This window comes from Condylostylus longicornis, unplaced genomic scaffold (assembly GCF_029603195.1).
Source record: "Condylostylus longicornis isolate FDR11 unplaced genomic scaffold, ASM2960319v2 ptg000030l, whole genome shotgun sequence".
Taxonomy (NCBI): Eukaryota; Metazoa; Arthropoda; class Insecta; order Diptera; family Dolichopodidae; genus Condylostylus; species Condylostylus longicornis.
This window is the reverse complement of record NW_026577999.1, coordinates 2,253,330-2,269,622: the sequence shown is the minus strand read 5'-3', so window position 1 is coordinate 2,269,622 and position 16,293 is coordinate 2,253,330. Positions and strand designations below refer to the sequence as shown.

The window sequence follows — 16,293 nt, the reverse complement described above, 5'->3', positions numbered from 1 at the left end:
TGAATGTCCTACTTTAAATGTAAATACATTTATGTATAGATATTTTTAAAAGTTATTTAAATATAATATGTACATTTGTAAAATTGGAATAGTTAAATATGTTTAAATAACGAACTTAAAATGTGAATATTATAATTTATACAATTTTAAATACAAAATCATATATTTTATTAAATTGAAATTTGGCACAATAGAATTGACATTTTAAACTGTTATTTATACTAGCATAGTATGTTAAGTTGAGTGTTATATTAGACAAATAATACAAGACAATGCCTATAATATTGATGTAAGTATACAGTTAATTTCGAAAAAGCGTATAAAACCGATGTTTTTTACAATAATTTTAGTGCAAATTCGAGTTTTAAAAGTATAGCATATCTAAAAAAAAAAGTTAGTAATAATGAGGATTCTAATATTTTTGCTTTTAATCTTTGCTTTCACATTTCCTGTTGCAGAGCTTGCTGATGATCCTCCGGGTTAGTTCTGATAATAAAAAGAAAGCAATATATTTGTGCACACATAATTTTTTTTTATATTTTTATATATTTCTAGCTCCCGTTAAATATAAAATGACTGCTAAAGGAGTGAAATTTAAATTTAATCGTCCTCCTGGCCGCAAATAAATTTTCTGGAGAAACTTTTATAAATATATACAAAATGTTGAATAAATAAAGAATATTGTTAGAAATTTTAAGTGAATTTATTTACAAGGTACAAGGACGGCTTGCAATATGTTATTAGATCAAGAACTTATAGCATCTTGTTTCTTTAGTTTTAAGTTTCCGATTATTACCTATTAGGAGAAGTAAGCATCCTTGGTTGAATTCACGTTTGTAGTTCTAACAAAGAACTGCAATGTCAAAAGATTTTCTTTCAAAATGATAGTTTTTTTCATCTTTCACATACATAAATTCAATTAATAGAGAAAAGAGCCAATTATTGAGGAGTAGAGAGATATTATATATATTACACAATATTGTTGGTAGCGTTGCTTTAGTAGTTCTATTGCAGTGCAGTTTTGAGTTTCACAGTTAAAGCTGCAAACGTGAATTCACTCTCTTTTCTTAAGTATAGTACGGACAACATTGTTTTAATTCGTTTTAATAATATTTATCCTTTATAGAATAACAAAATAAATTAAAATAAAGTTGGATCAAATAAATGAAATTATTTTCATTCATAATTCAAAATATTTCAAATAATTGCATATAGTTAGGATGACAAAAAAAAAAAAATTAAAAAAAAGCATATGGTTGAATTTGATAGTTAATTAAGTGAGTTAAGATAAATTTGATGTATGGTTTAATGACATTCATCTTTAACTTTGTGCTTTTATAGAAATTTGGAAAAGTTTTTAGTTTCCCGAACATAAAGCGTGGAAAATTCAATTTTTAAGAATTTCGAGAGGCTATATCTTGGGCGGGAGTGATGGTGGGAAAAACATTTTCTTCTACCGAAATAAATTATGTATTTATTATAGTTTAAAAGCTGCAAAATTTCAGACTTCTACAATTTACCGTTTACAAAAAAAAAGTATTCAAAAATGTTCAGGCAGAAAAACATTTTCAGGATAGCAGTTAACTTTGACTGCCATTCTGTTATTGCAATGTTTCACTATACTTAAATTAAAATTCAATTTTGTTTTTGTTTCATCAATTTATACATTTAAATTTTGTATATTTCTTTTTATATATGATCACAAACGATATTTGTTTAAATCAAAAACTATGATAATATGATATGTGTGTGCATATTATGTCACACACATATATAGTTAAATAACTGGTAATTTGGAAAAAACTTTACATCTTATAAACAGGTAGATTAGGTATTTTAGTTGTTATGAACTGAATTCTACATATAGAAGCCAATAATTCACATTTATTTAAATTTTTTACAGTTAAATTATAATATCTTGTATCATTTAAATTGCAATTTTTAATTATGAAAATTTTTCTATAATATTTTTTCAATTATATTGCTTATTTTATTTAAAAAAAAATTAAATTTTATGATTTTTGGTCATCATTATGAGTTTATAATTTCTCTTTGAATATTTTAATTGACTTAATTTTTAAATACATTTATATAAAAAACATGATTTTACAATTTCTTTGATATTCTTGTAGGTATTATAAATCTCAATTATAAGATTAATATAATTTGTGATGAAAATATATATTTTGTTGGCTTTATGGTTAATGTAAATTCCTGTTTTATTAATTTTTTTTCTATTTCAACTTTTAGTTCAAATAAATTTTGAATAACTGTGTATGAATTTACTAATTAAGCATCTTCATATTTTTTTATAATAAATAGTTAATATAAAAATTTTTGATAGAATTTCTAGTGTGTACATTTTCTTTTATTTTTATTAGTATTTTTTTTTATTTCTGTTTAAGATGTACTCTGAATAAGCAGCGTAAAATTTTTAAACCGTTTAATTGCGGTTATTAATATCAGCAGAATTTTACATTTCAAAACATAACAGTCATAATCTTATAGCTTTCTAAAATATTTTCTTTATATTATGACGCATATTGATTTATGTTGTAACTCTACTGTCTGTTTTTGTCTACATTATTTTCAATCTCGTTGGAATTAGCGAACGGCAGCCTTTTGTACACAATATTAAAAATTGTGATCAATTTAACCCTTTATAATTTTTTAATTATATATGTATTTTTAATTTTTAATTTTACCTTTATTTGCTTATTTTATATAATATAAAAAAAATTAATTTAATAAAAAAATATTGCCCAAAAATTTTTTTAAATTCACTTAAGTTATAATGTCAAAAATTGATATTTTTGCTTTTAAAACCCCGGTTAGTGAATTTAAATAGAATAGAGAATTTCGAACTCAATTACATAAAAATCTAGCGAACTAATCATAAATAATTTTTATGTCTTTTCTTGTTTTTGTTTAGTTTTTTCATTTTTATACGGAGTCTATCACAAAAATGAAACAGAACTTAATAGTTAAAAGGACAAACGTCTAACAGCAGATTTTTATCATAAGGAAAATTTATTTTTCTCCCATATAGTTGAAAAATTCTGCTCATAATAAACAATATTTTAAATTGAAACATGCTTATTATTATTTAATTTCTGCAAAATAAATATTAGTTTGGTATACCGATGCGCTCTTATCATACCCTGATCTGAACTTAAAAGTTTGTAAATATATAATTTTATTAAACGCAAGTATTTATTACTTTTGTTCGTATAATAAGGCGAATGAGTAAAATGTATGTATTTTTATGTAATGTATGCATGTATTATGTATTAAGATATGTTTAGTAGTTAGAGCTTATTGATAACATTTTATTTAATATATTACTTGTAATTTGTAAGTACTTACATTATCAAAAATTTGTGAATTTAAAAATTATTGTCTTGTGTCTAACAAATGAAATCATAAAAATATTTTTTTACAATTCTTTTACATAATATACATACATGCATATGTGTGTATATATGTATTTTATTTTGAAAAACTAAATATTAAGAAATGTTTTATTAGCGTGAGGCCGATTTTCAAATTTTATTATTTCGATAATTTTTTTTATTTAATAATTAATAGAATAGTAATAGAAAATAGTAATAGAAAAAAGCATTCAGAGCATTCCATATTTATACTAATATCAAAATTTCTTGTTAAAAATAACTTTTGTAGAAATTTCATTATTTAATTTTAAAATAAAATTATTAGGCCGAAATCTTTACCTTATTTTATATTTAATTGATATACACACAAAAATTTAAAAATTTCATGATTACTATAGGTACTGTTGATTTGCATAAATTATTTTTTAGTATTTGAAAATATTTTTTTTTAATTATTTTTAATTTATATTTATTTGTATGTTTCAATTCCATCTGAATTTTTTTTTACAAATGTACCTTAGATAATATAGCGATATTTGAAATATTATGCTCTTAATTTTCTTTATATATTATTGTCATTATTATAAATAATTTATTACATTGAATTTTATAAATCAAAGTTAAGTTATAGTACAGGATTAATTTTTGATTTTCTTTGCATTTTAGTCAACCTCATCATATTTTATTGTCAAAAAATTGTATAATATTAGTTTAATTTATTTATTGCTATTCAACACCAATTTTTTAAGCTTTTTGCCACTATGTATATGTAGGATTTTTTATATTCTTTAAAAGGATGAATATATTTCGGAATGTGAGATGCTTATTCAGTACTTTGCTCTTTTTATGTTACACATACATATATATGCAACAAATTCTTCATTTCAAGAATTTTAATTTAAATTTTACATTTTGAACAGCTAAATAAGTGATACCTTAACAAACAACATGTAATTAACAAATTAATTATAAAGTAAAATTGTATTGAATAAACAATAACTGCACGAAATTTTGATTTAAATACGAGTACAATGATTAAAGAAAAAATTTGGAAAAACATTGAATTGTTATAATTTAATACAAAATTTCATATATAATATAATCACGTTTGTAAATATTTTAAAGAACGAGCGCTAGTGTGCTGTTTATTGAAAAACATTGCTTTTTAAGTTTATTATTTTTATAACAAAATTCTTTTGATAATATAATCAGAGAATTTTTAGTATTAAGTCGTTTTGTGGAATACATAATTTTAATCGAAATATTTTAATATTTTTGTTTTTTTGATAGTGATTAGAACAAGAAGGTCTGACAAATATATTTTTTTTATATCTAATTGAAAGAATAAAAACTTTTCAATAAAAACAATTTTAATAATAATTAATATATTAATAAAAATCATAACAACAATGTTTTTACCTCATAAGTTTATTTAAATGCAATATAAAGAAGCCTTAAAAATTTAAAATTATGTAATAAAATTAAATTATTTGTAACAAGCCATCTTTTAGAGCGTATTACGCTTTATTTTTTAAATTTCCTTTACATATAAACAGAGAATATATTTTTCATTTACAAAAATGTGAAATTCCGCCATAATGTATTATTATTTGCTTTAATTATTAGTAAAGTAAAAAAAGCGTATGGATAAAATAAGACATCAAAATACAATAATGTTTTAATTTTATTTTCACATTTAAATTTTTACTAGGTTTATTTAATATTAGAATATTTAAACATTTGCAAATCTTATTTGCATAAAATTTCGAAATTCATAATACATAAGTAAGTTACTCATTAAAATAAAATTCATTAGACTTAATTTGTTTTTCTGTAGTTTTTTCTTTTTATTGGCTTCATATATTTTTTAATTTTGGCTATTTACTATAAAGGGGGCAGAGATGATAAAAGCCCTTGTATTTTAATTGTGCTAACTTTTTATACATTTTTCTATATTGAATAATTCTTTTCATTTTCCGGTTTTTTTCTTAATTTATCTATTGGAAATTCATTAATTTATTTAGCTTTATTAATTCCTAAAATAGCTTCTGCTACACCCAAAAAGTAAACCATTTGTGCTATTCCAAATAATGGAGCGATTACAATCATACGGCAGAGACCACCTTTAAAGAATGCCGTTGGACCTTCATATCTAAGTGTTTTACTAAAATATCAAATTAGATATTTATCTTTTTATGTATGTTTATTTAAAAAACTCAAAATTTATACTTACTAGAAACAATCTAAAATTCCTGAAAACTCCTTTTCACCCTTTGCCTTTTTCAAAGCTTGTAATCTAGTTTTGACTACATCAAATGGATTTACGACGAGGGCTGCCGTTGAACCAGCAGCACAACCACTTATAAACGAACACCTGAAATTATTTTTGACATATTAATAATTTGTGAAATGGAAGTAGATTTAAAAAGATGTTAAATATTTGAATTTACCAAAATACAGCTTCACCGGAACCGTCATTCTTTCGTGGACCAAGACTATTTAGGAAAGCAAATAGTGGAAAGTATACAACTGAAAATGAAACATCACGTAGCATCGTTGCATTTAAGCCTTTGTATAAACCAAATAACCCTTTTTCACGTAAAAGCTGAGTGGCAATTTGGGTTGCTGATGTTTTTGGTATAACTTTACCTTCAGCTTTTGCTTGAGCTGCAACACGTCCAGCGTCTTGCATTTGGATTTTTAATAATTCCATAGGTGTCGTTACAATAATTTGGAAGAGACCAGCTAAGCCTCCGGCTGCCATTTGCCTGGTTACTGGTAATTTACCATCTTTTGTTGTTAAATGATGACGGAAAAAATCATTGGCAGCCAATTTAATTGCTTTTTCTGGTGTAATTAATAGTATATTTACCGCTGAACCACGGTACATGCCAAAATAACCTTCAGCTCGGTATGTTTTTTTAAAGCAATCAAACCTTGAAAATTAAGATATTAGTAAATTTGATTACACTACTTTTAATTAAAAAAACAGTGTAATAAAAAATTCCAATATACGAATGTTAAATAATCTTTATAATTTAGGAATTATGTTTCGTACTGTTTGAATGAAATACTAATAAATGGCAAGTCAAAAATTTAACCCAATTATGTCCATTGTCTATAAAACACAACTATATTGTCTAGAATAATGTAATGCTATTAAATATAATGGAATGGTTGTAATTCATGATTGTTTGTTTTAGGGATGTGGGTTTGCTATTAAATTACGTAACAAAATAAAATTGCTATACATGTAAGATCTTATATAAATATGTTTTGTACACATTTCATATATATTTATGTTATTTTCATATATTATATGAAAATAACATATATATATATATATATATATATGTTATATATTAATGCTTTGTACACATTGAAATTTTCATATATAAATATATTTATGAATTGTATCAAAATTTATATATCGAATTAGAAATGGTATTTGGATGCGTAGCCAATTTTCGTTGTTTACTCTTTATTTCTTTACCTTCTAAATATTCTGATTTTTTTAAAATTTTATATGATTCTATTTTTATATTTTAAATATTAACAAGAAAAAAAAATATTAGCATTTATTTCATATTTATTTAATTTGGTAGAGTGGTGTTTTTTAATAGATTTTAATGCAGTTCAACACTCACGAGAAATATAGATAGTTTTATTTATATATGTATTATTTATATTATTTTAGTACAAAATCGCAAAGCATAGTGTATGACATATAACGATTCTAATGTTCTAATGTTTTAGAATAACTTGAATACTAATGAAATTATTCTATAAATTTTATTCTGCAACGATATAAACTAAAAATTATGCAGACATGTGTTACGTTTTTGTAAAAATTAAGATGGGAATTTCTTTTAAAATATAACAAAGTTGTAATAATTAGATCAACAAACCAGTTTTTACATTAATCAGTCGAATATAATTACTTATTTTTTCATTACCTATTATCAATGAAAAAAAAAACAACTTGCATTGTAAAAACGATAAGTGTCTTATAAAGAAGATGAAGAGGAGAATTCATGCTCTTTAGTATCTTAGGGGAAATCACGAAATAATGACGCCAATTTGATTAAATTCGATGTTTTTTCTTTGTACTACACTTACATGCTTTTATACATTTTTTCCCCATTTGGACCAACTTGTTGATTTTGTAAGCGGGTTTTAACTAAATCCAATGGAAAAACACATGAAACACCAATAATACCAGCTATTCCACCATTGATAATTTTTGGTACTAACCTAAAAATATAAATAAGTAAATAATTTTTATATAAAATTAATTTTTTTTTTAAATTTATATTTTAAATTATGAATTGTTGATGCTAATTGAATATTTTAAATTCATAAAAAATGGTTTTTTTTTTTCGTTTTTAGTACGTTTATTTATAGTGCTAATAGATTAAAAAACTGATTAATAAAAGTGCTTATGAAAAAATCAAAAGTTTTAATTTTCTAAAAAACTTGTTAATTAAAAGAGTCAAGAAAATCTAGTTAAATAATAGATATTATACTTTTTTTTTTAGAAACTTAATATTGTCAACAAATATAAAAATATTTTAATATTTTTGATGTGAAATATTAAATTTATAAATATGTAAATTTTTGAATAAAAAATAATATTATTAAAAAGGGTATGGGTGAAAAGAAAGGTTTGAAATAAATCCAATTACATAAGTGAAATGGAAGTTCGTGTGAAATTTGTTAGAAAATCAACAAATTTCAATGTTAGTTTTAATTATTGTAACATAATTTAAAATATTTTTTATAGAATTACGTTTTGTCTATAATAAATATGTTTACAGAATACATTATAATATTATATATTTCAAAATACTGTAATGATAATAATAACAGTAAATTAACAGAATATTTTAACAGTATTTTAACTTATGGGTATATAAGAATATATTTTTTTACATATTTTTATTTACTGATAAACAACAGAGTATAAATAAATATCTATGTACCTAAGCAAATTGAAAATTTTTGAAATTACTAAAGAAATTTTTTACATTCGTAAAGCATCACTAATTAGTGAAAGGTGGCGTTTATCAACAAAAATTTATGTTTATTTTTTTATTTTTCTCCTTTTTGGCACCATGTTATCTGTTGACCGCGGAAAAAAAGATATATGTAAATAAAAACGTTTGTATATATCGTATATATTATGTGTAGAAAGTAAAATTAAAAGAAAATTTTCTTGTTTTAATAGATTTTCTATGTCAATGTCAAAGTCATGGCTTTTCATTTTTATTTAGTTAAAGTAAAAAAAAATATTAACGAAATTTTGTATTTTAAGAAAACTATTATTACATTCATACCGTATTTTTTAATAGTATGTCATTGAATCTTTTAATGATTTGGAAAAAAAAGTAAAAGATTTTTTTTTTCTAATTTACTCTTATTTTAATTTATTCAATTGAGAATTGTTTGCAATATGTGCACGTATACTTTGGTAAATAAATAAATTTATCCGGTTCTGATTAAATATTTCATAAAAATATGAAGACAATGATAAATTTAAAATACAGAAATGTATTAAGAATACTAAAATAGAAATAATTAATTTCTACTTGTTATTAAATGATTTTAAGGTCAAAATAACGTAGCGCCAATATACAGAATCATTTTTATATTATATTTATGTATGTATAAAAATAAAAGAAATCAATAAATTTTATAAACATATGTTTGTGAAATAGACATATTGTTTTTGCATAATTTTTTATATTTTTATTTACAAATCAATTTAATTTCAATAAAAAGCTTTGTAGTACAAATAATCCGAATAAACTATGTGTAATACATAATTATATTTGTTTGTCTTTTAATTTTTTCTAAATTTGAGTTCTTTTTGTTATCTTTCAAATTATATACATATTACAATATGAAAATTGATTAAGATTTAATTTTGAAATTTTATATAAATATTTTTGACTAAATTTCAAAAAAAATAATTTTATACTCGTATAACCCATATGTCTTTTAATCAATAACACGATTTTAAAAATTTACGATCACATTGAAAGATTCAGCATACCAAATTAGTTTTAATATTTGATCAGAATGATAATGAATTTGTTTTTATATAATAAAAAATTTTAAACGCTTATTATAAGAGTTTAAGAAAAAAATCCATAAATTTGTTGTTTCAATATGAATTTTTTATTATGTTATGCAATATAATGAACTAAACACAATATTAAATACAAATTATGATCAAAATAGTTGTTAGAAAAATGTAAGGAAATGTTAATAAATGAAAGTAATTGACTAAAATAAAATTTGAATAAGAATACTGTATAATTTTGAATACTTTGTTCAATTGATATTTAAATAATATAATTTATATCTCACATTTAATAAAAAAACAATTTTATTAAATGTGAGATTCCCTTGTTTTATCATTTTTATAAAAAATCGAAAATTTCACAAAAACAAAACTAAAGGGTTTATAATTACTATATGACTATATAGACATATTTTTTATTCTATGTGTGATTATGACATAAATTTAACAATAATTGTAGATTACTTTTAATAATAAATTTGCTAAAATCTATATGCGTACATAATATTTTATAGGTACATATATTTTCCATATCAGTACTAATACTTGAAGAAAGTAAAATATACAATAATTTTTATAAACAAAACTTTCTATAAAATAAATAAATTTTGTTAATAACTTTAATCCGCTATGAGGAAAACAATTATAATTAACGATTGGTTGTCATTTAACTTATAAGCTATAAATTTATATACTTTTTCCAGCTTATGTTCATATATATATATTTGAAAAACTATTGATAATAAAATTAGAACATTTAATTAGATAACTTAAGTGATAACAAATTTACTTTATGTTGTTGCTATATTGATATAATAAGTAATTATACTTATAAATTTCAAATTATTAATGTTAAATATAATTTTATGTGCTAGAAAATTATTTCATTTAATTATGATCTAAGCCAATGTTTATTTACTTTAATAATTAGATAGATTTGTTTTCTGAATATGTTATTCTAAAAAAGTTTGTTAAACTGAACGTACAATAAATGTACTGTAAATATACCAGTTATATTCAGAAAACGAGAAAATTGGTTTGAATTAAGTAAGTAAAAAAGAAATTAATTTTGAAATGTTTATAAGGTTGTATTAAATTAAAATTTTCATTAATTTTTTCTAGCTTGAAATTTAATTTAATTTACAAAAAATTATTTTAAGCTTAACATATAAAATATGAACTTATTAAACAATTTAAATAAACTTTGCATAGATCAAATTTCTGGAATTTTATAAGTTATACAAACATTTATTACAAGGAAAAACTTAAGTTTTTTAATAATTGATTAAATTAATTAGTACTGGAACATAAGTTTATTTTTTAACTAATAAATATTATATGATCAGTATGAACAGTAGATCATTAATACTTAAACATTAATTCTAATAAATTAATAAATTATTTTTAAAAAATTATAGCTTAGTAATAAATTTCATTATTTAAATAATATTTAATTTATATTGCTAAAAACCACTATCAGATACTTCAATTATTGTAAATTTTCCAGTTTCTAATGTATTACTTTTGATTATTTTTAGACCTCTTTTATTTAATATCCTTTTTGATGAAAATATGTGTTCCGGTTTACATGTCAATTCCAAATTATTATCATTTATATTTTTTATAACAAAATCCATTTGAATACGTGTTGATGGTATTGTACACCAATATTGACCTAATGATGGTGTTTCACTAACAATTTTTTCACGTCCTTGTGAAAAATTGAATGGTATATTCTTTGATAAATTATTACTATTGCCAATATCTTCAATCCATCTCGTTACAATATTAATAATGATAATTATAATTTTATATTCATAACGCAATTTATTTATTATATTTGCTATTTCACTTAGAAATATTTCTCTTATTGTTACATTATCATTATGAAATAAAAAATATAATGCTGGTAATGAATCAATTATTAATAATTTGAATTTTGATGTTTTTTTAGCATAATCTGGAATATTTTTTATAGTTTTAAGAAATTCATTCGGTTTGAAAGCTCTTTCAATTTTAATTTTATTCATAATTTTTTTAATTTGATTTTCATGAATTTTTCTAGTTTTTAATATATTGTAAAATCTTTTCCCAGTTATATCATGTTTTGTATCAATAAAAATTGTTTCTACATTATGCTTTATGGCAAAATTAAGAGCAATTGTTATAGATAAAAATGATTTTCCAACACCTGATATTCCACAAATTTCTAATATATAGCCATTATTAGATAGACCACCATTTAAAATTTCATCAAGGTTTGGGATTCCGGTACTTAAATAAATAAAATTTTTATTACTTTTATAAATTTCACAGGCGCTAATTAATTTTGGTGTGTTGTCTTTCAGTAATTCAGTTTTTATCACATCAATATCAGCTTCCGATACTTTTAAAAGATTGACCAAAAATCTTATATCGCTCTGAATAAATTTTAATGTAGATGAAATTTTAAATATCTCTAGTTTATTGATTGCTTTTTCATCTAGTTTCGTTCCAGGAATTACTTGTAATCTTTTCTTATATTGATATTCGATCATTTGAGATGGTCTACAATTTGAAGAAAAGAAGATCCTTTATGATGTTTTTCTTTTTTATAATTTTATTTATTTTATAATATTTCAGGAACAAATAACATTTTAATTATTACAATGTAAATTTTAAATAACACAAAAATACATACATACAAAGTTTTGGATTCATTGTTGTTTTTTTTTATGTAAAATTTTTTCTACTTTAGATTATTTTGGGTATTTATTTACATTTACTACCAAACACTTCTAATTTGGAAAGGCATGTAATGCATAAAGAGCATTATACTTAAGATATGAAACTAAGAGTAAATAAAAACATTTTGTTTGAACTTACGCAAACTGTTGTGTAGGTTGTGAAGGAGCTTGTTGCGATTGATTTGCCATTTTTTAAAGTTTTTCTGAAATTAAGATAATTTTAATTAATAAATTATAAAGAATAAATTAAAAAACTAAATTGCAGAATCTTTAATTATTTTTATTTAAATTTTGCAAATAATTTGCTGTTATCTATTTTTCATATATTTTTAGTGTGACAATAGATTTATTATTGCATTTTTAATGTATTTTAAATCGTTATTTAGCTATTATTTAATTTTATATCACAAAATATTTAAATATGCTTATTGCTTATTGTATTTATAACCAAACTTCAATTGAAAATTTCAAAATTTGTTTCGTAATTCCTTTTTGTTAGACAAAAAATTTTAATTAAGTATTTTTATTTTTATATTATAAAGCTGTTTACAAACAAATAAAGATCTTAATCTTACTAATTTAATTTATTAACAAAAACAGAAAAAGAATATGTATTTAAATGCCTACATTATGTACATTATGTTTAGTTGTTTATACATACATATATCAACAATGCTTTCATTTAAATATTAATTAAATTTATATTATTTGCACTGAATAAGCCAACCATACGGAAATAATATCGGAACACTATGCACTCATTTATTTAGTGAAATAGAGTCATTAGACTCAGATATTTTCACTGAGTCTAAATTTATTAAATAAATTAAATGGTTAAAAAGATTGATTTTTGAATAAAATTTTAATAGTTTTTCGGAAGAAAGCCAATACAGGAAGTGAATAAATACTTTTACCAATTAATAAATGAGTTTTTAAATATTTTTATATAAATGTTAGAAACATTCATAAAATATATATTTTTTCCTTTTAGTTATTCATTAAAATTGAATAAAAAATCTTGAGGTATACTTATATTATATTATATTTCAGAAAAATTTGTCTTGGTAAATTCTTCGTAAATACAAAATAAAATTTAATAGAGGAAAAAGCAAAATATTCAAAACTTTTTTCGTATCTAAAATTTCCAATAAATATAAAGAAATGCATATTAAATATTTACGCGGTTATTCAAATTAAAATAAGAAAAATATAAAAGCGAGTATTTCAAGTTTATTTGTTCTAAGAGAAAAAAATGCCGTTCAAACCAGCTTTATTCTAGTGATAATAACTTGAAAAAAAAGCAAAGCCAAAAGCGATAATGGTATTCCTGAAAATATTTAATATATATAGCTATTTGTATTTTATACACACAATTTACCACTTCAGCTACACAACAATAGTATCGAATTTGAGATAAAAGTAAACATTGTAGTCTCAGTTATCAAATAATAATTGATAATTATATTCTTTTATTACATTTTATTAAGAATTAAGAGTTTAAAGCTCTTTTGTTATTTATTTTTTCGTTTATAAATTGTGATAAGAAAATTAATTTTGTTATTATTTGCTCATAATTTGTGTTATCATAAAAAAAATTCACATGTTTTAAGTTATATAATCTAAAATTATGAATATACTTATGTTTAAGTAATTGATATTAGGAGAAAGAATTTTATTAAATGATATTAATTAGGTAATTTTCAATTAAGATAAGTGAAAGAATTCGTAGTATAATTTTGGATTTTTGCTATTAAGTATTTAAAAAGTACCATATGTACTTATTTATGAATATTATGTACTAGTTAAATAAGACACCACTGTAGCGTACTTTGAAGTGCTCATAATATAGAAATTGGTACTATGCCTACATTTGTTAGTGATTTATTTTATATAGGGTGTCTTTTTTAACTGGCCACTAGTGTATATAAGTATATGAATTGATTACTAAATTCTATATTGAAAAATAAACATATGAGTACAAAATTTTTAAGTATTCCTAGTATATACTTACATAACAACCTACTATTTAAATCGTATTATATTTAGTTTTCCTATCTGTTTTAAATATTAAAAAATTATACTTAAATAACTAATTAGATTTGGTTATGTTCAAGTTTACATGATTCACTTATAAAATATTTTGTTGAATTTTAAAACAAAAGCGATTTATTTAATTTTTTTTAGGTAATAAAAAACTGCAATTTATTGACACAAGATATACATATTTATTAAATTTGCTTAATACATACATAAGCGTACATATACGTATATAAATACGCTTATATTTATAAAATTATGTAGATAATTTGGGTACCTACGTGAATAAGAACTAAAGTTACTGCACATACATAGTTACATGTTCAACATAAAATTTATTATCAGTAAAATGGTATTAAAATGAAAGCTTTAACAATTTAAAAAAAAAAAAACAAAAGTTTTTTAAAAAATTTTTCATGGGGTAATTTTTTACAATAAATTGACTACTTCAACAAATTTGATAAACTGATGAGTGGTAGTATTCTTAATAATATAATTAGCATTGTCGAACATTGTGTACACATCATAAATGTATGTAAGATAAAAGATGCATGGTAAATCCTATCAAATATTCCCACCTAAGTGCCTACGAGTCCTACCTAGGCAAATAAATAATAAGAAATTCTATAACTGTATATAGCTGAAATTAGAATTAAATACTTAACTAAGTAGGTAGGTACCTACTTATTTAATTTAAATCTATAAATCTTTACAATAAATTTAAAGTGTAACTATGTAAAAGTTCCTATACCCACTCGCTAACCTAGCTACATCCATAATTATGTCTTGTTTTTCTTGTTTTGTAAAATTTTAACAGGTAAATATGTAGCTAAAAACTTGCAAACGTAAAATCTCCTTTATTATGTGCATATGTATGTAATAACAATAACTATCTGTAGTATAGAACAGACAATGTTTTTTTTTTATAGATATTACCTATATTTTATACAAATAGTTCGTACATATGTATTTAAGTAGTGCTACGTAATAATATTCCATGCGAAAATTAAATCAATACACAATTTTTATTATGTAATCATAAAATTGTTCCATATATTCGAACAACCTCGAATAACCTTGTCTAACCAAGTGGATTGACAATTTTTTAATATGTGTTATATTAATACATATTTTTAAAAAAATTTTTACATGATTTTGTATTCATATTTTAAAATTTCAGTTCATATTTAATTCACAGATGATTCACAGATGAGTTTAGTTGCCTATATAAATTACATTTCTCTTTCTACAGAATTTTCCCTAGAAGGATTAAAAATTTGGTAAAACTTTTAATATAAAAAAAATATTATTAAAAACCTATTTTAATGTCCTTGAAAATTGTATCACATTGTACACATATCTACATATATTATACATTGTATATAAGTAAGAATAGAATGCTAATTATAAGCCTTAAGAAAAAATCACTTACAAATTTACTTACTTTTTATTTTAACAACTTAAGAATTTGAAGCTTTACAGACAGAGATTAATCAAACAGTGAATAGCTTATGGTTGATATTATATTTTAGGCAGTTTTGAAATTTATTAAATTTTTGTATTTAAATATTTTTTCTTCTAAGTTCTCTTAATCATTTAATTTTTTTTTCTTTTAAATTTTCCAACAAAACGTATTTTTGTATATATTAATATTTTTAAATGTATTGGAATATTTTTTCAATATTGTACATTAGCAAGAATATTTTCTTTTTTTTCCCGTTTTAAAATAAGAAAATAAAAGAATTTCTATACAAAAAAAATTTGAAATCGCGTTTCGCGACTCAAACAAACAAGAACAACACAAATCACACAACTGTTCATATCAAAAATTATTTTGTTTGACATTTAATTAACAAGTTGTCAAATCAGCTGTTTGAAATTCTGAATTATTTAGATTTTTACAAGTTCACAATATGAAAAAATGAAATACAAAGTTACAATATAAAATTATTGTAAATATTTTATATTGTTACTTTGTATTTCATATCAGTATGTTCGCAAATTATTATTATTGAACAAGTTAGTCAATTTTTCGAATTTGCTAATTGATTTT

The 16,293-nt window shown here is 21.6% G+C and overlaps 1 protein-coding gene across 3 annotated transcripts; it reads right to left on the bottom strand.

The window, feature by feature from the left end:
• Positions 1 to 1,650: 1,650 nt before the first annotated feature.
• Positions 1,651 to 16,041, bottom strand: LOC129607946 (mitochondrial glutamate carrier 1-like). Of its 3 annotated transcripts, XM_055519217.1 has the most exons (6): positions 15,685 to 16,039; positions 12,343 to 12,406; positions 7,512 to 7,646; positions 5,843 to 6,328; positions 5,626 to 5,766; positions 1,651 to 5,556 (listed from the first exon to the last, which is right to left on the bottom strand). In XM_055519217.1, the coding sequence occupies exons 2-6, from the start codon at positions 12,390 to 12,392 to the stop codon at positions 5,409 to 5,411; spliced, it is 960 nt and encodes a 319-aa protein (XP_055375192.1). In that variant the 5' UTR covers positions 12,393 to 12,406; positions 15,685 to 16,039; the 3' UTR covers positions 1,651 to 5,408. The 3 variants fall into 3 exon arrangements, with proteins under 3 accessions (XP_055375192.1, XP_055375190.1, XP_055375191.1); XM_055519215.1 differs by lacking the exons at positions 1,651 to 5,556; positions 5,626 to 5,766; positions 5,843 to 6,328; positions 7,512 to 7,646 and adding an exon at positions 10,801 to 12,024 and having other exon boundaries at positions 15,685 to 16,041; XM_055519216.1 differs by lacking the exons at positions 1,651 to 5,556; positions 5,626 to 5,766; positions 5,843 to 6,328; ... (1 more) ...; positions 12,343 to 12,406; positions 15,685 to 16,039 and adding exons at positions 10,801 to 12,024; positions 12,158 to 12,329.
• Between the last annotated feature and the right edge of the window lie 252 nt (positions 16,042 to 16,293).

Coding starts and splice junctions, on each gene's coding strand:
- LOC129607946 (XM_055519215.1), bottom strand. CDS start 12,392: ATGGCAAATCAATCGCAACAAGCTCCTTCACAACCTACACAACAGTTT. Junction 12,025..12,342: donor CAACCTACACAACAGTTTGC/GTAAGTTCAAAC, acceptor TTCAAATTGTAG/ACCATCTCAAATGATCGAAT.